Source organism: Epinephelus lanceolatus, chromosome 1 (genome assembly GCF_041903045.1).
Source record: "Epinephelus lanceolatus isolate andai-2023 chromosome 1, ASM4190304v1, whole genome shotgun sequence".
NCBI lineage: Eukaryota > Metazoa > Chordata > Actinopteri > Perciformes > Serranidae > Epinephelus > Epinephelus lanceolatus.
Window position 1 is genome coordinate 24,461,308 of NC_135734.1, and position 27,639 is coordinate 24,488,946.

General features: G+C 41.4%; 2 protein-coding genes across 8 annotated transcripts in view; one reads left to right on the forward strand and one right to left on the reverse strand.

The window, feature by feature from the left end:
- The first annotated feature begins 509 nt into the window (after nucleotides 1-509).
- Nucleotides 510-19,585, forward strand: b4galnt1b (beta-1,4-N-acetyl-galactosaminyl transferase 1b). 6 transcript variants are annotated; one of them, XM_033627833.2, is made up of 12 exons: nucleotides 522-987; nucleotides 2,791-2,892; nucleotides 8,034-8,256; nucleotides 8,349-8,525; nucleotides 9,999-10,105; nucleotides 10,577-10,614; nucleotides 10,703-10,883; nucleotides 12,951-13,043; nucleotides 13,156-13,343; nucleotides 14,688-14,828; nucleotides 14,919-15,156; nucleotides 17,100-19,585. In XM_033627833.2, the coding sequence occupies exons 3-12, from the start codon at nucleotides 8,042-8,044 to the stop codon at nucleotides 17,315-17,317; spliced, it is 1,596 nt and encodes a 531-aa protein (XP_033483724.1). In that variant the 5' UTR covers nucleotides 522-987; nucleotides 2,791-2,892; nucleotides 8,034-8,041; the 3' UTR covers nucleotides 17,318-19,585. The 6 variants fall into 6 exon arrangements, with proteins under 6 accessions (XP_078023829.1, XP_078023819.1, XP_078023832.1 ...); XM_078167703.1 differs by having other exon boundaries at nucleotides 510-987; nucleotides 14,688-15,156; XM_078167693.1 differs by having other exon boundaries at nucleotides 511-987; nucleotides 7,948-8,256; nucleotides 14,688-15,156.
- Nucleotides 19,586-24,657: 5,072 nt separating this feature from the next.
- arhgef25b (Rho guanine nucleotide exchange factor (GEF) 25b) overlaps nucleotides 24,658-27,639 on the reverse strand; it is a 41,403-nt gene continuing 38,421 nt past the window's right edge. For both annotated transcript variants that reach the window (XM_033625619.2, XM_033625620.2), the window contains one exon: nucleotides 24,658-25,591. In XM_033625619.2, the coding sequence (XP_033481510.1) occupies nucleotides 25,502-25,591 (90 nt within the window). In that variant the 3' untranslated portion in view covers nucleotides 24,658-25,501. The remainder of the gene's footprint in view (nucleotides 25,592-27,639) is intronic.

Sequence of the window (27,639 nt, forward strand, 5' to 3'; positions counted from 1 at the left end):
ACATGGTAGCAGCTGATTGGTCAAAGTGAGAAGCGCTGCTCTGTCATTGGCTGATTTTTTGCGTCTGTCAACGGTTATACAGTTCTGGGGTGTGTTAGTTTATATTACCAGCGTGGAGCGCATGGGCGGTACTCTACCTTTGTGGCATGTTAAGCAACACGCATGTCGGCTGTCAGCGTATGTCTTTGTATAAAACAAACTCCCACATTGGTACTGACACCGGGTGTCCGCTGGGCTGATGGATGAGGCGTGTTGTAAACCAATTTGACCAAATTGCAATCATGCGGATTATTTTTATTAGTGGGTAACACCGCACTATTTTTTTTTAAAAACAGCACAATAAAATGTGAATTCCAACTGTGTGACATGCATTTAATCGAAATTTATTATTTGCATAATAGGCTACAGCTAGTAAACGATGGAAATATAGGCAGACCGTCAATTTAAAAAAAATGCACACATACATTCCCACACATGACACCAGACACACCAAACACATAGGCCTACGTGCACAAACGCCCACACCCACCCATCCACACACACATATGCACACATTAATGTTGAGTTATGTTCATGAGCAGGTCCAGTTGTCGCAACGTACCATCCATTATTTGTTTTTAAACCGTGCTTTCGTTCGTATTCAGCTCATGAGGTGTGTTGTATGCATGGGTGTATAAGGAGAAGGTTATGTTGTGGTCGTATGTCGGGGCTCCATGACGCTGCTGCTCCGCTGATTGACCGCTGAGTGTAGTGTTGAGGTGCCGTGCGCTCTCTGCCGTGCTGCTGCTGCTGCTGCTGTTGCAGGGGGAGCGTCCGTCCACAGCCTGCAGTGCTGCGATGTGCGGCCGCCTCGTTTGTCTCTTGGCTGCTCCATTTTTCCACATCTGATCCCATTTGGAGGACCACAGAGGAACACATTCATTAAGAGGGGCGACCTCCGTGCAGGCGTGAGGTGAAACAGCCTACACGGTGCGTCTTTGAACTGAGGTGAGCTCCCGTGTTCTTATGATTTGACTGGAATAATAATGTCAATGTCCTCTGTCTGTTATTTTTTTTGTCGTTTTTTTAGCTATTGGTGAACATTTGGCGGTTTCTTTACCAGGCAAATCATGAGAAAAAACAGGCGTGAACATTTTCGGAGCCAAATAATTGTCGAGAAATGCCAGAATGCAATAGATCTTTGTTTTAGATTAGATTTAAGGAGCATGGAAGGAATGTAATCGAAAACCCTCATAAGCTTGGAGTGCATGTTTTTTTCCTGCAGTCTTATTCACGACAAGGTAGGCTAATGGGCCTGTCTGAGAGATCGTATTATTTCAGCAGCCATTTATGTTAGCTGGACAGATGATGGCACTTTCACATTTTCTCTCAGGCTTTAAGGATGCCGGGCAGCAAAGAGGAGTTGTTGATGCAGAGCAAAAATGCGGTAATTTAATATTCAGACTGTGAATGAGGCAACAAATCTGTCACGCGCACTTTGGGAGGGACCCATAGTCCATGTCTCAGGCATGTCCACAGCTTTCCTCATGTCCTTATAGGCTCGTTTTTAGGTTAATTAAAAACAGCAGCGCAGCTAATACAGTTAGCCTGTGGAGCTTTCCTTGTGACTTCAGATCATCTGTGTCTAAGTATGGTCCAACAATCCTTCCATCATGCACAATATGTATTCATATGCAAGGCTGAGCCTCTGTGAGGAATGTGTGGTTGAATTAAGCTCAGCAGAACACAGATCACACCTCATGTTACAAAAAAGATTGATGACGATTCTCCTGTAAGAATTACTTCATATTCTTCCTGTTCCTCATAGTTTTAAGAAGTGGAATAGGAAGAAGAAGATAATTTATTAATCCCAGAGAGGAAATTCAATTTTTGTATTATGTTATGACTCAATCCTCAAATTTATAGTGTGTTTTTGAAGATATGATCCTTTTACATCAATTTGTGATTGAATAGTTTTAACCACTATTTTTTTGTTGTTAAAATCTGCATATTTGAAGAATTCTGAGATTCATAATTGTGGATTTAGTCAACTGTGACATATTTATCTAGACAATAGAAAGGACCGTGAACCTAAAGGCCTGGCTGCAATTTGTAGGGTGCAGACATAATTTCCTGCATTCTGGTTATTTTTCATGCACTGATTTGTGCCTACTCTGCTTTATTTTTTATGTAAAGTCTATAAGTTTGTCAAATTAAAAGTCCTCTGCTGCTTTCATGTTTTTATAGGGAACACATATTCTAAATACTGAGGGGGACGTGCCCCCTGTGTTCCCCCTGAGATCTACACCTGGATGTGAAATAAATCCAATCCTCTGTTCTCTGATTTGCTTTGCACTTTGATTCCATGTCTGTGGAGGAAGTAAAACTTATGAGTTTGTTAAATATAAGCTAATGCACACATGGTGTAACAGAACAGGAAGAAGAAGTGCTCTTTAAGGCACACTTTGAAAAAAACATTGGAGAGATATTTAAGTGCACAGGTCCACAGCAGCCCATCTGATTGGCTGCTAACTGCTGAGCCTATCCTATTGATTTTTTTCTAGCTTACCACAATAAAGCTAAATTGGTCTTCCCCCCAGCCCTGCAGGATTTCCCCCAGGGACTGTGAGACCATGCTAGCAGCTGATGAGGCACCATATGGGCGCCGGACTGTGTTTTTATATGATGATGTAATTGCTTTGTGCAGTTTTGCATACATTTATAATTCTTTGGGGGCTCATCTGTGATGTTTTAATGATTTTTTTACCCTTTATTTTATTATTCATTTGGCTGATTTCTCTTTGTTTCCAGATGGGGAAGGCACTCACTCATTTCTGTGACTATCTACATGGTTTTTGGAGATGCAGGTGTCTACAGAGGATGCCCTTACACTGACTGGATAGAGGCAGTTGGGTAAATTTTCTTACTTACTAAGCACATGTGCAGGGATTGAAATTAAGATAAAAGAAGTTAAAGGTCCATTGTGTGGGATTTAGGGGGGGAATGAGATATATAGTATTTATAACTATGTTTTCATTTGTGTGAAACCACCTGAAACTAAGAATCAGTGTGTTTTTGTCACCTTGGAATGAGACGATTAGATCTACATATGGAGCAGGTCCTCTCCCATGCAGGCCCACAGGAAGTGCCCCAGGCTTGGAAGGCAATTTTCGTAGTGGCCAAACAGTGGAATTACACCTTCTGAGTCTGTCATGTGATGCCGCTGGGCCCAAAAATACTTTTTTTCTATCGACATTGTGAAAGAGATATATGTGAATTAGAGCTCTCATTCTCAGGCTCTCAGGCTTGAATCGTGTCGGGTTCTCACAAATTTACCTGTGTTTTGTCTTTATAAAAATGGCAATTGTCATGCGTGAATGGTAGGAGTTTGAATGGACTGAATCAAGAGGATAAGAGAAGGAAAAAGGGGGGAATGCGACCGAGAGATGGAAAGTAACTGTGCATTCACACCAAAAGCATCATGAGCGCCAGCGGTCGCTCAGGTCACACATCAGGTCGCATCGCGCTGCCTGGCAGCTCTGGCAGGGCTTGCAGAAGGCTGCCAAGGGGCAGGGCTTTCAAGCTGCGCTGCAGATGTGTTGTGTGCATTCTAGTTAACCCACCTGTTCACCCAGCTTACATTTTATGTGCTTTGCATTTGTTTACATGGATCTACACGTGTATATGAGCATATTTTACATACCAGCATAATTACTAGCTTATTTAATGGCTTTATCATTCATTTTATCCATTCTAACTAACCTACCTGTTCACCTAGCTTACATTTTATGTGCTTTGCATTTGTTTACATGGATCGACACAGGCCTATTTTACTTACCAGACAAACCAACAATTTCAGATACCCTTTTCCAAGCATCTGACTTCTTCTGGATGTCTCTGTAAATAAACAGAGACACATCATATAGCTCCGGGAAACCGGAGACCGCCACAATCAATTTCTCCTCCATTTTCGTCTTCTCTTTCTTTTTTCTTTCACTGTCCCGCCTAGAATATTCTGCAAGTGGCTGCTGCTTGCTGCCGGCAAATACCACAGCTTGGTCAGAGGTTTCGATTCAAAAAGGCATCCTTTCGCGGCAGTCTGATACCACCGTTCGTGGCAGTCGAATGTTTTTGGCTTCATGTGCCACTGAGCAAATTTCTTAGGAATGAACGGGGCCCCGCCTCTAACACTGTATCCAGCTCTTGTTATAAATCCATGCTACTCCATGGAGTCCGCCATGTTTTTTCTACAGCAATCCAAAATGCACAAACCAACACTGGCTCCACTTAAGGCCCTACTCATTTTAACGTTGGCCACTATAGTTTTGATGCAAGCTTTGCATGCGGGAGAAGTTTCAGTTGGTTGTAATCTGCAATGTCACCACTAGAGGCCACTAAATCCTACATACTAGAGCAATGGTTCCCAACTGGTTCAGCAGCGGGGTCCAGATTTCTCTTTAGTCATTAGCCCAAGGTCTACACAGTTTGATATATTCAGCGGCCATGTCTTTGAGCTAGTTTGGTGTCTCTGTTTCATAACTGCCCATTGCTCACCCACTGTGTTAGCTTGTGAGGAATAAGAAATTTTGATCCCACAAGCCATGACCGATTAAAAATTTAGAACGCTTTTTAAAGTGTTTGCAGTAATTTATAGCAACAAACAGCAATACCAAAAAGACAGGACAGGACAATGGGCCTCATTCACTAATATGTGCGTGGAAATGTTCTTTGCGCACAAAATAAGTGCGTACGCAAAATCACCATGGGATTCATGACACCTGCGCACCGGCCAATTTTGTTCTCACCACCTTGCGTATGTGTGTGATCAGAATCATTCTAAATTGACAGGCGCGTGCTCACAATTTGTGATTAGCATACTACCACGCCCCCATTTCTCCATATAAGGAAACCGCTTGCCTAGAGTTGATTCATGAATGAGGGAAGCGGTTACGCGAGGAGAGAAGTAGTAAATTTCACAGTTGTTAGAAGCGATGGCGCCGGGTCTTACAGGAATGCCATGGGTCATTGCAAGATTGTAGAGGACACAGCATGCCAGGATGATCTTGCACACCTTCTCAGGGGTATAAAGTAGTTTGCCACCAGCTGTATCCAATCCAAACACATCCAACGGCCCTTAAGCATGCCAAAAGTGCGCTCTACGGCACGTGTGGGCATGTATGTTATTATAGTGCACCTCTTGAGGGGTTTCAGGGTTTGCGTATGGTGTCATCAGCCATGTTTTAAGGCCATATCCCCGGTCACCTAAACAATATAACATTTTAGCATTAACGAAATAGAGACTTACTGAAAATACTAACTTAAAACAATTGAAATAAAAGACTAGAACAAAAGATGCTCACCAACAAGCCATCCACTTCTCACAGCTCCTGCCTCCAAACGCATTCCCACTGTACTGTTTTGTTAAATAAATGAGTCGTGGGTGCCTCCTGGCCAGCGGGCCACAGCGTTAAGGATATGGCAGTCGGCATTACAGATCATCTGCACGTTGATGGAGTGATAGTTTTTTCTGTTCATGTTGTTGTTAATATTTTAATTGTCACAATGATGAGGGTGAACGTGTGTCAATTTCATGGTTATTTAATACATTTGGCCAATATATTAGTAAATTAATGATTTTAAAAAATGTTAATTAAATCTCTTTTTAATGAATGTGGTTTTATAGACTCTGCATGTACTTAAAAGGTATGTGTTTGCATTTTCTAAGTCAGTTCGGCCATCTTCATTTGTGCGTATGCATGGTCTGAGGTAGTTCTAAATTTGTTCACAGAGTAAGAACAAATTCGGATAAGAAAATATTGATGAATCCCAGATTTGTGTGTCAAATGATCGTACACACAGTTTAAGCACAGATTTGTGCGTACGCACTGTTTGTGAATGAGGCGCAATATCTGTGTGAACAGAGCAATTTGGGACACAAATAAAGAAAGCATCCTGCAGAATCCTTCTGAATAACTACAGTTATTACATGTGTGTCACAGCAAAACAAATTTTGCTGTTTCTTGAAATTGTCACATCATAATAAAGGCATTCCTTTCCTTCCTTTCCTATTCCTGTAACATGTTTTTGTGGCTGAGAGAGCTTAAAAAAGTTCTTCATATGGTGGCCATATGAATTGGTGTAAATGCTGAACTCCTCTTGACTCACTGAGCTTGAACAGAATAAACTCTGTTAAATGTCGACCAAGTTCTACAGTTACAGGCCAAAACATCTGAAATTGTGAACAGATGGTGGTGTTGAGTCGACTGATAGAAAAAAAAGAAAGAAAGAAATGAAGAAAGCCCCTCAGATACTTGGTGCGCGGTCAGATGAGATCATCACACCGTAGCTTCAGTAAGACAACCTTCTCTCAGTCTCTAGAATGTTTCTCAGACCAAAAACCCACCCACGACATTCATCTGTGATATCTCATTCAGAGCGGAAATAGAGTTTTTGTTCATCACAGTTGGAAGGTTGGACAAAGGAATCACTGTGTACTGGTATGTTTCTAAAAATTTATACATCTGCATTCTGTAGCTGTAGCAGACGTGAGGAGAGGAGAGGAGAGGAGAGAACTCCCACATGCTAAATTTATTTGTTTTTTAAATGTCGCTGTAAAATGCTGACTCTAATTTTACGTATACCAAGCTTGCTGATCTGAAACTGCGTTCTGGTAACGCAGAAGGCTAGAGACAGCTGTGTGTTTTATCACTGGTTTCAAAAATATACTTTTACTCTGCCTGAGCATGTGCAGAACCACAATGTTGTCACATGTCAAATGTAGTGAGCACAGTTAAACAGGAGAAGGTTAAGTAGCCATATTGCTGATTGTTTGTTGTTGTTCAGACCACATTTTAGATGCCAGAACATTAAACGACACCACACTGAGCAACATAGATATGTAGATACCATCTAGGATGCAGGTCTTTATTTAATAAGTGCTTCTACATCCATTTCCTTTGCGCCACTAAGTGGCTCCATCATAAATGTAACCACAGGGCATATTGCTCCACAGCTCTGAAGCCTGAGCTGATTTTTTTTAATGTCTGTCTTAGACAACATGTTCATATTTGTGATGGGGGACAATGAGCCACAGTGTTAAGTTCTGTGCAAAAATGTAGTCTAAAGTGGAGCCAATGTTAAAGGAACAGTTCACCCTAAAATCAAAATACAAACAGCATTTTCTCCTTTTACCTGTAGTGCTATTCATCAGTCTAGATTGTTGTAGTGTGAGTTGCAGAGTGTTGGACACATTGACCTTAGAGATGTCTGCCTTCTCTGGAATATAATGGAACTAGATGGCACTCAGCTTGTGGTCAAAGCGCCCAAAAATACATTTGAAAAACTCAACAGCAATGTGTCTTTCCAGAAATCATGACCTGGTTACTCAAGATAATCCACAGACCTTGTTGTGAGCAGTTTCATGTAGGAACTATTTTCTTTCTACTGAACTACGCCTGCAAACCAAATCAGAATGCACAGAATGAAGTGTCCATCTACTGTGGCTCACTGAGCGAGCTAACTTTATAGCTCAGCTGAGGAGGACGCCATAAATGTTTAGATTTGGCTCTGTCACAAGCAAATGCCTCTTGTCCGTGAGTAGATACACGCTTCCTTCTGTGTGGTGATACGGTTGGCGGGTGTAGTTCGGTAGAAATAAAGTTCCGACGTTGTTGAGGTTTTTTTATGATTTTTTTGGCACTTTGAGCACCACAAGCTGTGCCATGTAGTTCCATTACAATTGAGAGACGGCAGACATCTCTACGGGCGATATCTCCAACACTATGCAACTCACCCCATCTAGACTGATAAACAGCACTACATGTAAGAATAATAATATGTATTTTTGATTTTAGGATGAACTGTCCCTTTAATATGAGGTTTCAACAGTGAGAGTCAATCAAATCAAGTGGATATCTTTGAAGGTTTCAGGCTTTTCAGAACAACATTCCCTCTTTCTGTTTGCTGCAGTGGAGACTACTGAAGCCTCCCAACAGCTCCAGCTCTTTATGGCAAGTGTGGACAGGAGTCCTTCAACATACATTTGTCTGCGTCAGGTTTCAGGATGCGCTCCCTGAGAAAGACAGTGTTGCTTGCCATCCTGGTGTCTGTGGTGCTGGTGCTGGCCCTCCTCCATTCATGGCCCACTCGGGCTTACACCACAGTGGATGTGTGGCAGCGACCAGGGGCAGTTCTAGAGAGACATCTGGAGGACAGGCTCCCAGAACCAGACCACAGATTAGGCAACATCCCCTTTCACGTGAGAGACAGTGTGGCGAGGTAAGTCTATTAATTTACTCCATTTATCAACATGACCAGAGCAGTGTAAACCAAGTTTCCTCACATGCATGTGTCTCCGATTGTCTGTCCAGCTTGTTGGCACGTAACAGATGTGTGTGTGAGGGTGAGAGTGGAGGAGTAAACCTGCCCTTCGCCCAACTTTTGTTCCCGCGGGTGTCAGCTCACCCGCTGCACACCGCCTTTGAGGCCTCCGAGCTGGAGGAAATGAAGAGGAGACGGGCCAAAGAGTACAAGAGTTTCCAGGAGAGGTGAGCAGCACTGTAAAACACATATATCAGATATTATGGAGCATGAGCTGTATTTCAACTGCTAGAAAAGCACTTCCTGAATACCATTTTAATTTGGCTTTATTTGACTAAAATCAGCTTCAGTTCAGTTTGGTGCCTCTTAGGATTCACGATTCCATCTTTAACCAGGACACAACAGCAATTGAAAGAAGCATTTCACTGCTGGAAAGATGGGCCTTTAATAAACTGGGCTGTCTATGCAGTACTAAGATGCAAATACTTTTGAGAATGGTGCTACATAACCAGAGTAAACAGAGGAAAAGGGCTGTGGCAGTCACTTTTTCTCAAGACAGAAGATAAAATATAGAACTTTATTTATCCCAAGGGAAATTGCTGTGCAGCAATTGCAACACAAGCTTGGTGAGTGCAGATACAAAGAGTGGATTATACATGGACTAAAATAATAAAGCAAAGAGGGTGGCAAATTTAAAAACTAGATAACAGTAAGGTACAAATTATAAAACTAGCTGCAAGTGCAAATAAGTTGTGATCCAAAATATACAATATCAAAAACACAAGTGGAAAACCTGAATCCACCAGAACGCACTGGGCCACACCAGAAATTTAAATGCTCCTGCTGTTGGATGACTTAATGCGAGTTTCCCATCTAAAAACAACATGTCAGCCAACTGTTAAACAGTCTAGTATTACAGATAACAGACAGTGAGATAAAATATGTTTCTGAAGTAGTTTTAGGCATACATTTTGATTTGAGTTTTTCCTGAGTTTAAGATAGAGGAAGAGAGATTTGCTTCTATACTCTTTGTTTCCTAATATGGGAATACAATCTGTAGTTTGAGCAACAGCCTGTCTACAAAAATCCACCAAATGACTTGTTTGATTTGAGCTGAGAGATGAGCAGGGAGATCTGGGTGCTGGTAAGATGGAGGGAAGTTTACCACAGTTCATTTACACATATTATCCACACTCTTAACATACAAAGCTGAATGAAAATCAACAAAGTGTCCCTTTAAGTATTAAGGACATGCAAATGGAACTCATCTACTACTCTACTCATCTTCTTTCCTCCCTACACTGGTTCCTTTCATACCTTTAACACTGAAAAGTTTTGTCTACAATTTTTTGCTCAGCCAAGAACAAAATCACAAGGTGACAAGGTCTTTTATTAATAGCTGCTATTGAATTCTCTGCTGTTTGTGTTTTTAGAGCAGAAAATAGATTTGGATATGAACTCGCATAATGTAGTGTTGGGTATTTCTTGTCTTTTGTACATAGATGATTGTCTGTTTTTATGTGGTACCCTATGGACCTTTCTCTGTGTCCTTAATAAAGTAATTTCTATTATATGATATTATTATAAGTGCTTTTTTTCTGCATTTTCTATTCCTGTTTTGCATATGGATGTACAGTGTGTTGTACTGTATGAAGGCTGCAGTATGCATCTTCCTGATGTGGATTTTTTCTCCCCTTCAGGTCACAGACACCTGCAGATGTTCTCATTGTTGCAGAGGCTAACAATCCCTTACAGTACCCAACACAGGGGGTGGAGGTACGACCCCTGAAAACAGTCATCATTCCAGGTAAGACTTCAGAGAGAGTGGGACACACTTTTAGACCTATTTATAAAATTAGATCTCTGTCCAACAGTTGAAACTTTTGGATTATCTGGTGACACAAGTGCTGCTGTATTACATTTGATTATTTAATTGAGGCACTGAGGACGGCGATGACCACAGCTAATAAAACATCAAGTCACTTCTTGAACCAACCTAGAGCTGGCACATTTGTGCCACTGTACGTCCAGTACTGCACCAGGCTGGTGTACCAAAAGCACACTGGATTGAAAAAACCAGGAAACACAGAGAGCAAATACATACAGAAATTATCACTCATGGTAAGAGTGAGTACTGTAAAAATTGCAAAATGCCTAAAGAGAAAGTTAGCAGCACGCTCATTCCTCAGAAAGCACTTTGTTTTCACTCATGCTGACAGGAAGTGGATACAATGGCTGACTGTTGAAACTAAAAGTCTGTCAATCCATATGCTTTCAGGCTTGGCCTTACACGACCTTCCCAGAGACTACTACTCAGTAAGTCTGTCACCATGTTTGTCTTTACACATTTTAGTTATCTGCTTTGCTTTTGTCTCATCTACCTTTTCTTTCCATCATGCTGCAGATAAACATCTCTGCCACGCTGGGAACGCTGAATGTGGCAGCGGAGGTAGATGGGGTGAACATCAAAGGTGATGGCGAGATGCACATGACTCTGTCCGGCAGCCTCCTGCCGAACCTGAACCGACAGCTGCAGTTTGTCACCTACACAAACACACTGTTCCACCCCAGCACAGCAGACACAGGTGAGGCCTTAAACTAAAATCATCTTTGTTATTCTTTCTTTTCTTTTGTTAGAAGTTATAGGGGACACTGGAAAAAAGCCTGGCTCTGTCTAAAGGTGATTAAATCTTCCTAACAGCATTAACACATGACATCTCTTTTGTTTAATCCTCACAAAAGACACCAGAAAGCAAAGTGTCAAAACATCAATATGTGGTTATATGTTGCCATTACACCTATGTGTGTTAAAATATGTGGGTCTCAGTAGTTGCTGGGCAACCAGCGGAGATAGACTGCTCCAAGGATGATTTTTTCTTTAAGGTCACCACTCAGGTTAGCATCTCTGTGGTTCCTTGACAAAAGGCTAATGATGGTCTTCCATTAGCATTAGTTTGCTCTGTGGCAAACAAAAGATTATGACAGATTTTGTTTACAAATGAAAACCTCTATTATTATTTTTGAACCATAAGTGCAGTCGCTAGAAGTAAAAAGCTAATGTTAGGCTATAAATGACAGCTGACTTCAGCATTGCCACCACAAGGCTGTAAAACCGTGTAAGGCATGATGACGTTCTGCAGTCTCCTTTAGCCACCTGCTAGCAACTGTCTTTTTTAAAGGTGAAGTGTATAAGATTTAGGGGGATTTAGTGGCCTCTAGTGGTGACGACTGCAGATTGCAATCAGCTGAAATTTCTCCTGGCTAGAAATCCTTCACTGTTTATTGTTCAGGAGGTTTTTACCAAAAGTCGAATTATCAACAGAGGTCTCCTCCTCTCCGAAATAAACAGACCAGGTGATGAAAACCAGAAAGAAAAACATAACATACAGCAGTTTTACATCATAAATCAATGTTTACCCGACATTGCTCATTGCAGATGGGCTTCTTACTAAGGTGGCCAATGTGAAAACTTAATTGGCCCTATCCAGAGTCAGTGTTTGGTTTGTCCAATCTTGGCTACTGTAGAAACATGGAGGTGCAACATGGTGATCTCCATAAACCTGCTCCCTACGTAGATTTAAACGGCTCATTCTAAGATAACAGAAACACAACAATTCTTATTTCCAGGTGATTATACACTAAGGAAAACATACTTATTGTATTGAATTTCTGCCAATATATCAGCCTAAATCCTACGCACTGGACCTTTAAGACAAGTAGACGTTTCAAAATCATGTGCAGGGTATTTACTGATGTATTTTACGTCGTAGAACAAAACGTAAAAGTCTCTTAAGCTTGTGTGAACCACAGAGCTTATTTCAGGCATCTAACCAAAAATCCACTGATTTCAGTAAGTGGGAACCAGAGGTGCTAACATGCTATCTCAATTCCGGCTTTTAGGACTCATTCCTGTAGCACTCTATTCCAGGATGTGACTGGCGCCGGGCCCCCAGCCAAGAAATTGTTTCTTTTACATGTCTGTTTTCTCACAGATTGGGCAAACAACTGTAAAATGTGCATTTTTTAGCTTTGGAGGTGTATTATGTTACCCTCTGACAAAGCCAGGCAAGTCATTTCCCTCCGTTTCCAGTCCTTATGCCATGCTAAGCTAACTGGCTGTAGCTCCATACAAACATGAGAGTGGTTTCAATCTTCTCACCTAACTGTCCACCAGAAGACGAAAAACATGTTTCCCAAAATGTCAAACTATTGCTTTAAAGATTTGATTGGATTTGATCTAATAATTCAATGTGTTAGTGTTAGTTTTTCCTTTTAACGGCTCCACACTGGCTGTTGGTCACCATGTAGAAATAATAGTCCAATATTTGCAAAGGTTTGGACACTATCTCTTTGTGTAAAGCTTGGCAGCCAATCAGGAGGCAGTCTAAAAATACGGCCTGCTTCACTAGTAACAATGGTCAACGCCTGACCAAGGACCAATTTTATCTGTCTAGATTGTTCACGTCCTGTTACCCTCATATGGCAGTGTTAATAATTATTCATCTTTAGTGGATAGTTACAAAATATGACATTGAGTACATGTAGATGTTTTACTCCAATCAGGATATTAACAACTGTGGAGCCATCAGCCTCGGGTAGATCCTATTACACTGATTAAATTCATTAAAACTAGTTTTTGTTGTGTCTTTCAGTGCAGTTTGAGACAGAGGGACATCAAGCCAGCTTCAGTATCAAGATTCGGCATGGTGTGACACCCAAACTGTACAACACAGGATCCAAGGGAGGTAAAACACAACACCTTCAATCATAAGCCTTATATTTTTTTAATATAATCATCTGCTCTGAAGACAAAAGCCAAATATCCTCTAATGGTTGTTTGATCTCCCTTTTCCGTAGAATACAACGTCAGTGCCCTTGTTACCATAGCAACAAAGACTTTCCTGCGTTATGATAAGCTCCAAGATCTTATCGACAGCGTGAGAAAATACTACCCCACTGTCACCATAGTAATCGCCGACGACAGCGAAAACCCCAAAACAATTTCCGGGCCTTACATCGAACATTACATCATGCCTTTTGGAAAGGTAGGGGAAGTGTCAGACATACACATGTTTTATGTGGATATCCAGTCAGCATTAATGGTAAATGTAGTCAACTGAAGCAATGAATTCCTCAGTGTGTGCCATACTCACCAAGAAAGCAGAGTTCTCCTGCTCACAGAGCAGTGCTTGAGATGCCTACATGTCCCATGATGCATTGCAAGTGAGCCTCTGATGCCTATAGTTATTGCTTTGTTGGCAAAACAGTAGTGTAGCTGAGGTTTATGAGTTATGCCCATACTTCTGCAGGTGACAAAATAAAAACACAGAGGCTCTGCAGTCTGAACTAGAGCAACACTGCAGCTTCACTCCATCTGTTTTTCGCCTTTTACAGTAAAAGCCCAACTTGGATTACTCAGAACCTTCGTTAAGAGGTAACTCAACAGCATAGCTTACACTGGAGGTAAATGACAAAAATACTCAGTAGTCATTTGCCCTCTTGGCCCTGCTGGTCTAAGTTCAATCAGGAGAGACAGAAGACTGAAGTTAAGATAACATTTAATACAGAATATGAGTGTATAAATTAACAGATAATTTGTGCTGATTAAGATTTTCTTTGGCGCTTGGACACCAGAGGGAGATATTTTGTGAATTAGGGACATTTGAGCAGCAGCAGGATCAATCCCCCCATGGAGTCCAGACACTGGTGGTGGTGGTGGCTGCTGACTCTGAGGCTGCTGACTGCTGAGGTGGATGAGGCTGATGAATCCGTAAAGACTGGGTGGTGATGGGGAGGTGGAGGGCAGGCACAATGGCATCAAGAAAGAACTACAGCAGAGAGAGAACCATATTTAAAATGAGGAGCGTTAAGATGATAGGCTGACAGAAAAGGTGTGTCGCTGTGCTACTGGTTGATTAAGAATCAGCTGATGACTGAATTGACCTACCTAGACAATGACACCCAGAGATAGTGAGTGAGCATACGTGCAAGGAGTGAAAGGGCAGGGTGAGAAAGAAACTTACAGCCTGAGCATGAAAAGTATTGTCTTCCTGACTGAACTTTCACTAGAGCTTCATTTGTCTTTTCCAGTGTCGATGTTTGCTCTCAGCAGCTGGAGAAATCCAGCCTGTAGTTCTTCTTGCCTCCAACTACATCACTGTTTTGTCAAATAATGGAGCTGGGTGCAGGAGGAACAACACGTTTTGTAGTTGCCAGCTCAGCTTTCTCTGTCTATTTAAAGCGCAGTGATGACTTTATAGCTTTAAGCGAGTACTTTTACCATCAACACTGACTGAACATCCACAAAAAAGATGGTGGATTGTCTCTTTAAGTCTTTTAATGTCACATTGGTGCTCTTTGGTGTTTAAGCTGTACGCCATGTGTCACAGGGTTGGTTTGCTGGACGAAACCTGGCCGTCTCGCAGGTGACCACAAAGTATGTTCTATGGGTGGATGATGACTTCATCTTCACAGCCAACACCAAGCTGGAGAAACTGGTGGATGTTTTAGAGAGAACCACTCTGGATCTGGTGAGGGATGGCCCCTTCGTTTTAATTGACTGTGACGGTGGTGGTGTTGCTGTCACTCATGTTAGTGTGTGTGTTTGTGTGTGTGTCCAGGTGGGTGGTGCAGTGCGGGAGGCCACAGGTTACACTGCCACCTACAGACAGACCATCTCCATTGAGTCAGGGGAGGAGGATGGTGACTGTTTACACATGAGGAGAGGATTTCATCACATCATCCAAGGTTTCCCCAACTGTGTTGTGACTGACGGGGTCATCAACTTCTTCCTGGCTCGCACCGACAAAGTCCAGCAGGTCGGCTTTGACCCGCGCCTCACCAGAGTAGCTCACCTGGGTGAGTACAATAAGAATTACATACAGATGGGAGCAGAGATATGACTGTAAACAATGTAATTTAAACATGTTTACAGTACATACTATTATCACCCAGGAGTCCATAATCAAAAATGCTGTTTACACCCAGAGTGTATATTCATGGGTGTTCTAGCAACTTCGTAATATGACATTACCACGGACAAGTCTTTTCTGCTACTGTTCATGTACACAGTGTGCATGCAGCAGCTTTGTACATCCTAAAAACTGAAAATAATAAGTCATTTGAGTCTAAAAATAATAAGCCAGTCCCAGTCTCCTGTGTGTAAATCCAGTGCTTATCCCGTCATCCACCATATCTTACTTTCTCCGTGGATTTTGTTAGTCTATATATGACGTTACCTGACTTTCTGGCAGTACATTTGTGAGTTTTTTCTCTTAAATTCACCATTTAATCTCAGAGAAATGAATATCCCTAACCCTCCCCAAGGTTAACATTAGCTGCTCCATGAGCTGACCCTGACCCTTGCACTTTGACCTGATGTGATGTAATTTTCACATTAGATTTGAAGAATTAATTAAATATGCACTCTTTAAACTTTTTTTCAGCCCACAATTTATGGTACAGTAGCCATCCATTTACAGACTGTGTTTTTCCACCCCTTGTCAATAGGGGGTGCTGCAGCACTCTCTACACCCACCTCCCTGCCCTTCCTGCGCCCTAGCATCAATGTGACAGTACTAGCCAGTCACAGCACACAGTGGGATTCATAGTAAGGTGTCATAGGCATGTGTGAAAATAGCTGAATAGCTGCAGTGTGACTGTTCTCTCCCAGGTGCAAATAGACACTCTGGATGTATATATTGTGTTTTAGCATTATGATTATGACAATGAACACATGATAGTCATTTTCTTAAAGTCCCACATGTAGAGAAGACACAGCAGCGTGATGGTAAATACACATTTATCAGAGCAGGATGTTAAAGAGGTGAAAACTGTGTCCCACCTCTACACGAGTACACATAGTAATCCTACATGACGTGATTTGACAATTTTTTTCGTAGTGGTTCTTTGTACTTAGAGGAAATTATACAAGATGTGAAGGCATGGATGGTAGTTGGTCTGTCTTCACTGGTTTGCACTGCAGATTAAATTTACCTCAGTGAGTTTGGGGCTTTATATAAAGGTAGCGACCAGTCATTGAGATAGTATCATATACCAAGATAATCATTGCAAAGAAATTATACTGTGAAGTTTTCTAATCAGCGTGTGCCGACATCCCAGAAACAGTGCTCTGTAATTAAATTAAATGCACTAATGAAAGAAAATTAAATTTAACTTCAGTTTAGCCCTCGAATATCCAGTTTCCCACTTCTCGCCCATTAGCTTTTACGTCGTGTGATATCCTCTCATGTTTTATGGCTGCATTGTTCCAGCAAATGGAAATATTCTAAATGTCTTGTACATCAATTTTCATTGTGTATTTTGTATTTTATTTCATTTTTCCTATACTTGACATATCTGGTGTCTTTGGAAGAGTTATTGTAGAAATCTTGAGGTTTTGAGGAAAGGCTAGCCTACTGCGTGAGGTTTAAGAGGTTAAGTCAGTTAGACTTTAGATTAACTGAGACCCACCACAGGGGATATTTAGAGGGGGATAGCAGGTCAACAGTGTATGCCACAAAGAAGTGGTATACCCTGTGAAAATGACCATGCCAGTTTTTCCCCTACCGAAATGTAGGCTAACTTTAGGGCATTATTTTGCCCCCTTCCCAAAAAGCTAGCTTGACATGTTTGGTACCAATGGATGCCAGTACTGTAACTCTACAGCCTCTAAGTGACAGTATTGTAGGCTGTGATCGTCGGCCAAGATGGCCATTGATTCCCTGTCTCTCTTAGGGTTGAAGTGAGCTGAAGTTCTGAATGTATTTGGCTGAATCATTTATCTTGTGTTTGTTTTGCAGAGTTTTTCATCGACGGCCTGGGATCTCTCCACGTGGGCTCTTGTGATGATGTCATTGTCAACCACGCGACCAAAATCAAACTCCCCTGGGTCAGCCAATCAGAGAGCAACAAGGCTTATGCCAAGTTTCGTTACCCGCCGGCCTCCTCTGAAGCCACCCACACGAAAAATGGCCTCCTGTTCTTCAAGAACCGATTTCAGTGTTTGACTCATAATTAGCTCCTCTCCTCCTTATCCCGAGGGTTCCTCTGCTCCTCCTGAGTTGCCAAAGAAGTTCTCTTCCTCCGCCTCTCAGATCAGATTTCCGACTTTGGTTAGCCTTTTCTTGAAAACCTTCACGAGAAGATTCAAGCTTCAGTGTAGAGAAAATGCGCCTTTAGAGCAGTTTTAGCATGTTTATTCTGTCAGTGCTAAAAAAAAGTCTTCAGTGAATATGAAGAAGGCCTAGGCTCTCCAGAGAGAAGAGAATCAGCTGTAGTAACAAACATCTTGTTTACACAGACCCACTTCAATCCCAATATCATTTTGATTAATTCAAGGATTCAAATCGTATGTGGCGACACACCCTCGACTTGTCGTAACACAGAGACCAAGCTTTTAAAACCCAACAGGTAGCATCTTTACAGTCTGAGTCATTCAAGGTTAATATGAACAGAGGTACATGTGTCCTCCTTCAATTTGCACTATCCAAACAATAGCCTGGAAAAGCAATAGCAGTGTCTGAGGACAAGGGGACACTTCTCGGAAAGTGACAATCCTGCAGACACAAAGCACACTGTAGGTATTCTTCTCACCAATGCCACATGAAGAACGCATTCAGAACTTTTCCACCTGCGGTACCTGCACTCTGCGACTGACTCGTTGTGCCAAAGGTTCGGCTGCTGGCTTTTGGGTGTTTTTATCTCTGTGTGTTCGGTTTTGCCATCCATACCCCCCCCCCCCACCCCCCCCCACCCCAACCAAGAATCCTACGTGTCATCTGTGAGCAATTAATCACGTCTGAGGAGGAGAAACTTTCGGTCCCATCGCAAACAGATCTGGCATTACCTGATCTGGGAGCAGCCTTGTTTGTTTTTGTCCTCTGCTGTCTGTCGCTCTCAACAAACATCTAAACAAGAAGAGGAGGAGCGTTTCTGTCCAGTGCACGCTGATGAATGACAAAGACAGTGACTGCATCTTTTCGTGCTGCCTAAAAGAAAAAGTTGAATGAACCAAAGTGCATGTTTATTTTTCCTCATCATAAGAAAAAAAAACTAGCACATTGAGACAGAATTAATGAGAGTTCGATGGTAAATTAAAGGAACAGTGTGTAAGATTTAGGGGGATTTAGTGGCATCCAGTGGTGAAGACTGGAGGTTGCAACCAGCTGAAACTTCTCCTGGTTAGAATTCCTTCAGCGTTTATTGTTCTGGATGTTTTTAGCGGTCTCTTCCTCTCCAAAACAAACAGACTTGGTGGTTTAACAGTAAAAACACTAAATAAAGCAGTTTCATGTGAAAGAAATCAGTGTTTTTCTGACACTCTTGTCACAGAAGGGCTATCGCAAAAATGTGAATGGCCCTATCTGCAGCCAGTGTTTGGTTTGTCCATTCTGGGCTACTGTAGAAACATGGTGATGCCGATGCAACATGGAGATCTCTGAAGATGAGGACCCACTCCCTATGTAGGTATAAACAGCTCATTCTACGCAAAACAACAATTTTATTTTCAAGTGATTATACACTAAAGAAAACACCTATTACATGATGTTCATTTTCTGCCAGTATAACCCCCTAAATCCTACACACTGGACCTTTAACCTCTTGAAACACAGTGTGAGTAGTCTGAAAACTGAGGTGAGAAAAAGTCACTGAGATAAGTCGAGGCTGTGAGGCACTGATGCTTGAAAACCCTGTTTTTATACTGACTCTCTGGAGAGTTACTGTATATCAAAGACTGACACTCATGCCTGAAGTGATGATGCTGTTGTTTTATACCATGGCCTTTAGATGGCGCCCTTGTATCACTCTATTGTTTCCTAATAAGTCAAATGACTTTTTAACAGTTATTTGTTATTAGCAAAGAGGTGCCAGAGATTTATCAGCTGATTTTTTTTTTTTTTTTAAATCTTGAGAAGAATATTTAAAACTATTTTTGTGTGATTCTCTGTCATGGATTTTTCTTTTTTGTTTGTTGACCAAAATATGACGCTCTGTCGACAGGGGTCAGAATGAAACTTCATCAGTGACAGTATCATAAAAGACTTTTGTGTAGTGGCGTGTTCAAACATTTGTTTCATGTCAGGACTTTGTGACCATCAACAGATCTATAGCTGAGCTTTTTTTTTTTTTTTTATCAAACGGTGATGTTTATTGTGTTTACACAGAACTTTAACTTGCCTGCTTTACCCAAAAACCACTGGCGTGAGTTGAATGATCACAGAATTATGAGCATTTTTACTTTAATTTATTTTAGAAGTTGACATATTAAAATATCTGTGGAAACAAACTCCTCTCTTTCATTGCCCAAATTAATGTGTGGAGGCTGGGACGGCAGGTTGTAAAGGTTAGGTCTACATTATAGTCAAGTGTCTTTTAAGGCAGTGGTTCCCAACTGGTGGGTAGCGGTCCAAAAGTGAGTCGCAAGCCCAACACATTCTCACTCCGACCTCGTCACATACTGACATGCTTGGTCTTGGACTTTCTATGTCCACGTACGACATGCAAGGTACCCTGGCTGCGTTGGTTGAACACGTTCTGCCTGTTACATGCATTGTCTTCTTTCAAGATACACTTCCATTTACATTGGGGTGAAAGTCGATGTTTGTTGGACCCATGCACCACCACTCCTACCCACCCCACTCAGACATTCACCACCTTAATTTTCGTCCTTGTCCTGCTGCGTTTCCTGCAATGCCGCCGGGTGCCATTAAACTATCACAGTGTCTGATGCCGAAAGTCACTGCCCAAGTGCCAGATTTCGACAACTTCGGAGTGAGACCAGACTCGCAAGCCCATTCTGAATGAACCACATGTGCCTCGCAAACCTGTCAGGTTTGTAAAAAAACAAAAATCCACTTTATTTTTAAGTACAGTAAATCTCCAGCACAGAGCTTTTATTTTGAAGTGGCGTTTTCTGCTGTAGAGTGAGTGACCAAGCGTTAGCTACTTTACAGAGACAGCAAACTAGCTCAAACGCAAGTGTGACACTGAATGTATTAAACTGTGGGACCTTGAACTAATGTGAAGTCTGGACCCTTTGGCTGGACCAATTGGGACCAGGAGTTCACAACCTTTTCTAGTTCAATGGCCACCTATTTAGACTTGTAACTGTCTCTTGGCACATCTCCACAGCAGCTGGCAGCACCAATTTCTCCACTTTTGTAAAGCCGTCCTTGGTTTCTGGCTTTTAATGCATCTTTAGATTGTGCAGCCAAAGAAACAATAGGCCTTGTCTGTATTTGTAGTCCATTTTCTTTTCTTTTAGAGTAGTCAGCCAGCTTTCCTGCAAGAGTTGGATGTCGTGTCTCAGGTCTCAAGATGAAGTGTGAAAGGCTTTAGCGCCTCATTAGAGAGTGTCAAGTCACACTCCTCACATTTGGCTTTGGGCTCTGAGTCATCATCTCCATTGACAAAACCATGTTCAATGCAATCTAGGCTGTATCTACAAACACACTTTTAATATTTTTGTGTGAAATAGGAGCACTACTGTCATTTTTTCACCTCAGGAACTTTTCCATTATACACCACACCACAGCCTGCGGGTTAGTGTGAAAACTGAGCGGCCCACTAGCTTCGACTTGAAGACATTTAGAGGTTGCTCACGGCCCACACATGGGCACAGACCCATTGGTTGAGAAAGTCTGCTTTACTCCCTGTCCAACTCCGAAAGTGTGAGACACTTATTACAAAACAAAATGTATGAAAGCAAAGGTCTTGGTCAGCAGTTTTTATCAGTGCTCCTAGAAACGTTGGACTGTGACATCCTCACAGGACTCCATTTAAATTCTATGTTGACTGTGTGACAGAAAATAGTGTCTGTTTTTTTGTTTTTTTCTTTGTTTTCTTTTTGTAAAATGCAGCAGTTGGCACTTGCATCATAAAGTCATGGGTTCATATAGTCTTTTATATTGGTTAACTTTATGACAGTCATTATTTTGTGACTCCAGGATAGATCTGGAGGAACAAGGGAGACAGCTAAAGAAGCAACAGCCTCAAAAGTGTTAGCTTGTTTTGTTTTTTTAAGACCATGGTCAAAGTTCACATGTCGCTTATTTTTGCTGTGAGGCAACAGCTGTAACCACAGAGCCACAGTGATGCTCCGTGATGCACATTATGATGTCCAAAAACAACCGAAGGATATTAGAATTCAAGAAAATGTAAATTTACAGCATATTTACGGGCTAGTATTCATGTTGAGCTGTGCGCAGAAGGCAACACATATTGTGTTTACAGACATGTTGTAGATTATGTAGGAGGGGCTGCTAATAAAGGCAGTGTGCATGTACAGTAAGTTCATATTATTTGTTCACGACCACACTTCGACCAAAGCACAGTGTAAATGACCTGTGAGCCTTTGGGACATGATGTGCCATCCGGACACAAACAACCTGCGATGCTCTGTGGGTTGCAGGGAAGTCTGTCACTTAGAGAGCTGAAGTATGGCACGCATTTAAAAAACCATGTGGAACCACACCAAGCCATCAACCGCACACAGGAAACAGACAGGAACTTTCTGTTTGATTGTTGTGATGTAAAACAGCAGCCAGGTGAAAGAGCTGGTGTCATATTCGAGCAAGGCAGGCACTTTTTTTTTGTCCTGCCTCCACCATCAGTCACTCAACCACAACTCTCCTGTCATTTCAATAGATCTGTCTATAGATACAAAATGATCATGATTTCAAATATATGATATTAACAAATCAAAGAATTTCATATTGATAATGTTGCCAATTCCAATAGAGGGCGCTGTATACCAACACCTTCTCCGTTAAATTAAAACTCATTCAGTGCACTCAGACTTGTTTTTGTACACTTTTCCAAGTTGAAAATCTACTTTGTTAAGAGGGTTAAGACAATGAAAGCCATGATGATACTCTGTATAATATAATAAGGTAACATGGGCCCCTGACACCGATTATGGTATGAAAAACTGACTTTAAAGCAAATGTGAAATGAGAGAAAACACATCAGCAGGCTTTAATCTCCTCACTGAAGTATCCTGGAGTGGTGGCTTCAGGAGAATCTAAGTGTAACTGTTCATAGTTTCCTGCAGTGAATTTGTGCAGTTCTCTAAAGCTAGAAAAGACCGTGCAGTAACTAAGTCACTGTAGGATTCATATACTCCAAAGTACATGCTCATATTCACAGCACACTGGGAGGGTGGATGGATAACTGAACAGGCAAGCAGAGGGCTCCTGGACCAGAATCTCTGTGTGAAGTGGCAGTTCATTGTTCTTGTAAGAAAGTCAAATGACCATAAAGACACACGGAATGAGTTAATAATTGCAAAATGTTGCACAGCAACAACAAAGACAACAAAAAACAACTAAGAAGAAATGCAAAATTACTACAAAGAGACGCGCTGCTTTGTTTGTTGTCTCTTTCTGTCTTGGTGTCTTGCTCCTGGAAGGGTTGTGGGGCCTTTTACATGCCAGGCCTGTTGTGGTATCCAGCCGTGACTGGGAAACATGAGGAAGTGTTTTACGCTACAACATACAGTGGCTCTAAATTATTGTAGATATCATTAAAGTTCCCCTCCAGACAAGTTTTAAAGTATGTAATAATAGAATGCTATGGTTAATATTTTGTTTAACACGGTTTTCCCACTTAAAAAAACAACAACCAAACCAAAAAAACAAAACAAAAATCTCTGAAGACCCCAGGAAGCACATCTTCTTTTTTACCCCACTGAGCCATTTCACACAGAGATTGCGCTATAGGGCCGCTAAAAAGACCCCTCGTTATACCTCCTTTGCATTTTTACACAGCACTGAATGACAGTGGCATCATTCCGCTCCGGTGTGATTATACACTGTATCGCAGCTTTGCAGAATCAAAAGAGACATGACGGGCACGACATGTAACACAACAGCACTGGGCTCCAGTGTGACATATAAACGTCGACAGTGCTGTCTGAACAACAACCATGGCATTAACATGTCAATAAAAATCATTTATCGTCCCTGTTATATAACAGCTGATATTGTCCTGGTGGACATTTTCGGCCACTCTTCTTCTTTGAGTTAGCTGCTAACTGCTAGCAGCTACTTTTTAAACCTCTTGCGATGGGTCACACGCATAACATGTTGTCAAAATGTCACACCTGTGCCTCCCATGATCCCGTCCTGCCGGCTGTCCTGTTTATACAGACACCCTTTCGGCGCTGTTACCGCCTCCCATGGCAACTTAAAGGCCTCTCTGTCTGTCTGTCTCCCTATTCTGCAATCATGCCTTATATAGAGCAAGACGGGACGGCACAATATTCCGACCCTTAACAGGCAGTGCAAAAGGGGCTACTTAGAACTTCTGGATCTGGCCTTCACCCTGACCATCACCACTGCTGCTTTCAAAGGTTTAGCTTTTGCTTTCTTCTTGCCCCAGTGTTGGCACTGCCCTAAAAAAGTGTGGCTATATATAGGTCTGGCTATGTGAGACTAGTGCTGGATCAGCCATATTACTGCGCCCCTAGCACTAGTCTAGGGATGCCGTAGTCTCACTCACCAGACCTTTCTCAAGAAAAGAAAGGTCTGGCTGCGCTGACTCTCACTTTAAGATTGGAGAAAAAAACACCCGGCTTTTTTTATTTCTTTCAACCAATCACAATCGTTCTTGGCAGTGCCAGCAATGGTGTGCTTGCAAAAATATTGCCTACAGGACGCGAACCATGGCAGAAAAATGGCTACATCCCTGCGAGATCAAACACTGCAAAAGTTAGTAAAGGATGTGTTGAAAACTGCTACACAACCGGAGGTGGTAGGGCGGGACTTCAGCGGGTGGCTAGTTCCGCCCAATGAGAGGCTGATCTATGCAGCAAACTTCTGCCCACTCAGACTAGGGATGCCGTAATATGGCTGCCATTCTATGGAGCAGTTCGGGAGTTTGGTGCCTGGTTCAAGGGCACCTAAGCAGTGGCCCCAGGGACATCTCTCCAGCTGCCAGTCCATACAACCCTCTGGTTCCCCAGCCAAGTCCCCACTGACTGAGCTATGCCTCCCTATATTTTCATTATGCTAATGCAGAATTTGTCCTTTGCACTGACAAGCCTGCTGTGCGCTGGAGGTTTCAGGTTTCTTTGCCAGAGTTGTGTCAAAGTCTGTTCCTCCGTCCCCCCATCCATGTGTGTTTCCAGTATTAGTTGGCTTTCATATTAGTGATGTACCTAATCTAGTCTGCCTGGTGTTCGTTTGAGTTACAGATTTTGGGAAAGTCCACAGACATCGTCCCCCTCAGTAGACAGATGTGAAAACAGCTCTCTAGTCTACATGAGAAAAGCACATTTCTGAGTGGAGACGATCTTTAAATATAATTCAGACTTCATGTAGTTGGTACAAGTTCAACAAAATGGAAATGACAAAAATCTGAACAGCATTTCTCTTTAATTTCGCTTGTATATCAGGACGCCACAGGTCACAGAGTTTTATTAATATGATCCCATATGAGATTATGTACATTCAAGATGACAGTGACAGGTGAGCACCTCAGTTTTATCTTTGTTCCCTTTTTCCTCTCTCTGCCTGATTAGGACGCGAGCTCTGTGTGAGTTTGCAAATGTGTTTCGTCCAGATAACACTCTAACAATGGCAGGGGTTAAAATAGCCCACCAAGGGGAAAACACAACTATTTGCTAATCTGCAGGGAGCACACAGACACATACACAACGCGTATGGATTCAGATCCCATAGTGGAGCTGGAATCTGCAGTCAGTCAGTGATTTCATGGATGCAGTCATTTGAGGACGCAGAGTGTAAAATTGCATGAAGGGATCTGAGATCAGATGTCTCACCGGGAATAAAGTGGAATTGGTCCCCTGTGAAAATATTGAGCTTTACAAAAATATCCATCCATGAATTTTCATTGGAAAAAGTAAGAAATTCATACATATACAATATGAAGTAGAGTCTTTGTGGTGCTTAAAACCATATTCTCACACATCTTATCAGCCATCACCATCTGTAGACGTGTGTGTATTCACTGTTTACACTCACACCAGTATGATTATACAAGATCAAAACCAGGTTAGCCTAAAGCATGGTGGTATCTGGAGGAAATCTGGAGGGATGTTCAGGAGAAAACGTGAAAAATGGAGACAGTGAGACCTTGAATGACTTCTGAACAGGAGTGAGACGAACAGTGCTGACTGAGCACGAGTCGAGGCACTCCGACTCCAAAAAGGTAAAGTGAGGTCATCTGACACCGCAGGTCATTACTGCTCGCTCTCCTTCAGATGATCCAGGTTGTTTGGCTGATGTGCGCCCTTGTTTAATGTAGTCGCCTGGAAACTGGCAGTCACACCCTGAGAGGAAGAAAAATTAAATGTTTTTCAATACTTGTGTGGTTTAAATGTGCATTGAAAGAACATGTTATATTTCCAGTGTTACAAAAAGATTTAAGTTCTTTAAACAGATACAGTTCATAGAAATCACACACAACACCTCACAATTTGTTTCCTTACTGCTGTAAACACTGATTACAAATTTATCATTCTGTCTTTTTGGGTGGCCTTAATGTAAATAAAATGCTCTATATTACTTTGTAAATTAAATTAAAATAATTTTAAAAGACAACGGCCAAAGAGAGAGATGTTCATCATTTCTGAACTACCAGATGGCAAAATAATGAGATAAAAAGGATTCATGGAGTTAATCACATCACCCTGATATAAAACATTAAAGGAATAATTCACCCCCCAAATGATTATTCGTTTTGTATTGTATTGTATTGTATTTATTATTTCAATTGCTCGCCCCGTCTTAGGTTGAATTTGTAAAGAAAACGCTATTCTTACTTTTATTAAACATGGTGCCCTTTTACTTCAGTTCATCAAGAATTTTCTTAACTTTTGGATTCTTCATTCACTGAAGGCATGTGAGAAAAACAAAGTTTTCGTCATGAACTCAACATAACATAGGGTCAGTGACTGATATACTAATGATATCTGGGGTTAAGTATTCCTTTAACAATCTTGACTATATTATACTGTAAAAGTAAAGTCACAGTAATTGATTTTTTGTTTCATTCTCCACAAACTCCTGAAGGAAATATCTCACTCTTTAGCTGCTAAATGTTTCATTATGTTCACCAGCTAGTCGTAAACTTTGGCTCATTTGGTGCTGAGCAGGAAATGTACAGTGGGTAAAACCTGTTGTTACTTGAAACCAAGCTGATCAAAGCAGCTAAAGTGAACTAAGACAGTTAAGTTGGGGGGTGTAAAACCAAAACAACAAGCTGAAAGACACCAAAAAACTCCATAGAGCTGAGGAAATCTGTGTGAGGTGATAATTCTTTGTGGGTCTGTGCGGTATATCACTGTAAACTGCAATCCATACATGACACAAACTTTTAATGTAAAGTTTACACAAATGCCAGGATTGTCAAAATGACATAAAAACTTTATGTTCACTTGACAACTTGACATGATTTTTTATGTTAAGTTAACAATTTTTGAGTTTTGAGTTAATCTGACTAAAGAGTTACCCAGCCAGCTGTGTGTCAATGTGTTTAAGGCCATAAGCCGAAGGCAACAGTGTTTAAATGTGATCTAAAGTATTCAGGTTACCCATTACACAGTGATTAATGTTTATGTATTTCACAATGGTTCTAATGGGTTACTGATAATGTGGTAAAAGACACTTTGCACTATAAGTTAAATCATATACACAGTTAGTGACGTCCCACCTGTGTGGATAATAGAAAGTTTAACACAAAGTTGAGCTGATGTGAAATAGAGAGCACTTCCTGGTTCAGAGTTAATCTCATTGTCTTAGTCTAGCAACTGAGAAAATTAAGCTTGCCACAATTTATATTAAAGCTTCAATGAAATACAAGAAATGGTTGTAAAATGTATACTCAGTGTTTTGTATTTTATGACATAGAGTTAAATGCTCAAGCTGCAACAACAAAGTTATGTTAAACTGACAAAGTTCCTGTCAGACAAGGGTCATGTGACACATTTATTTGGTGTCTAGTGAAGTCAAAAAGTATATGTTATTCTATTGTACTAAACTAAAAGTTTGGAGTGCAAGATGTTTGCAAAAAAATAAAAAATAAAGTTGAATGAGGGAATTGGGGTTTACATAGTGCAGCTTTGAAAGGATGTTTATTTTTGTGCTCCTCAAGTTTTGACATGAACCACACAAAAAACTACAACCAAAGTTTATGCTTCAACCTAATCGGCACAGGATTTTATATAAATAACTTTATGAAGCTGTCACATAAAAAATTGAATGCACAGGAAAGTCAGATAAGCGCCATAAAAAAGAGAAACCTGTCTGTGCTCATGCACATTAAGCAGGGTGGAAACACTGCTGATCTAAAAGCACAAAAAAGTACCACAAGAGGTCG

What these genes read in the sequence shown, in the direction of transcription:
- b4galnt1b (XM_078167703.1), top strand. Translation starts at nt 8,042, where the DNA reads ATGCGCTCCCTGAGAAAGACAGTGTTGCTTGCCATCCTGGTGTCTGTG. An exon ending in CCCCAGCACAGCAGACACAG is followed by an intron (nt 10,884 to 12,950) that starts GTGAGGCCTTAA and finishes TGTGTCTTTCAG; the next exon opens with TGCAGTTTGAGACAGAGGGA. An exon ending in ACATCATGCCTTTTGGAAAG is followed by an intron (nt 13,344 to 14,687) that starts GTAGGGGAAGTG and finishes CATGTGTCACAG; the next exon opens with GGTTGGTTTGCTGGACGAAA.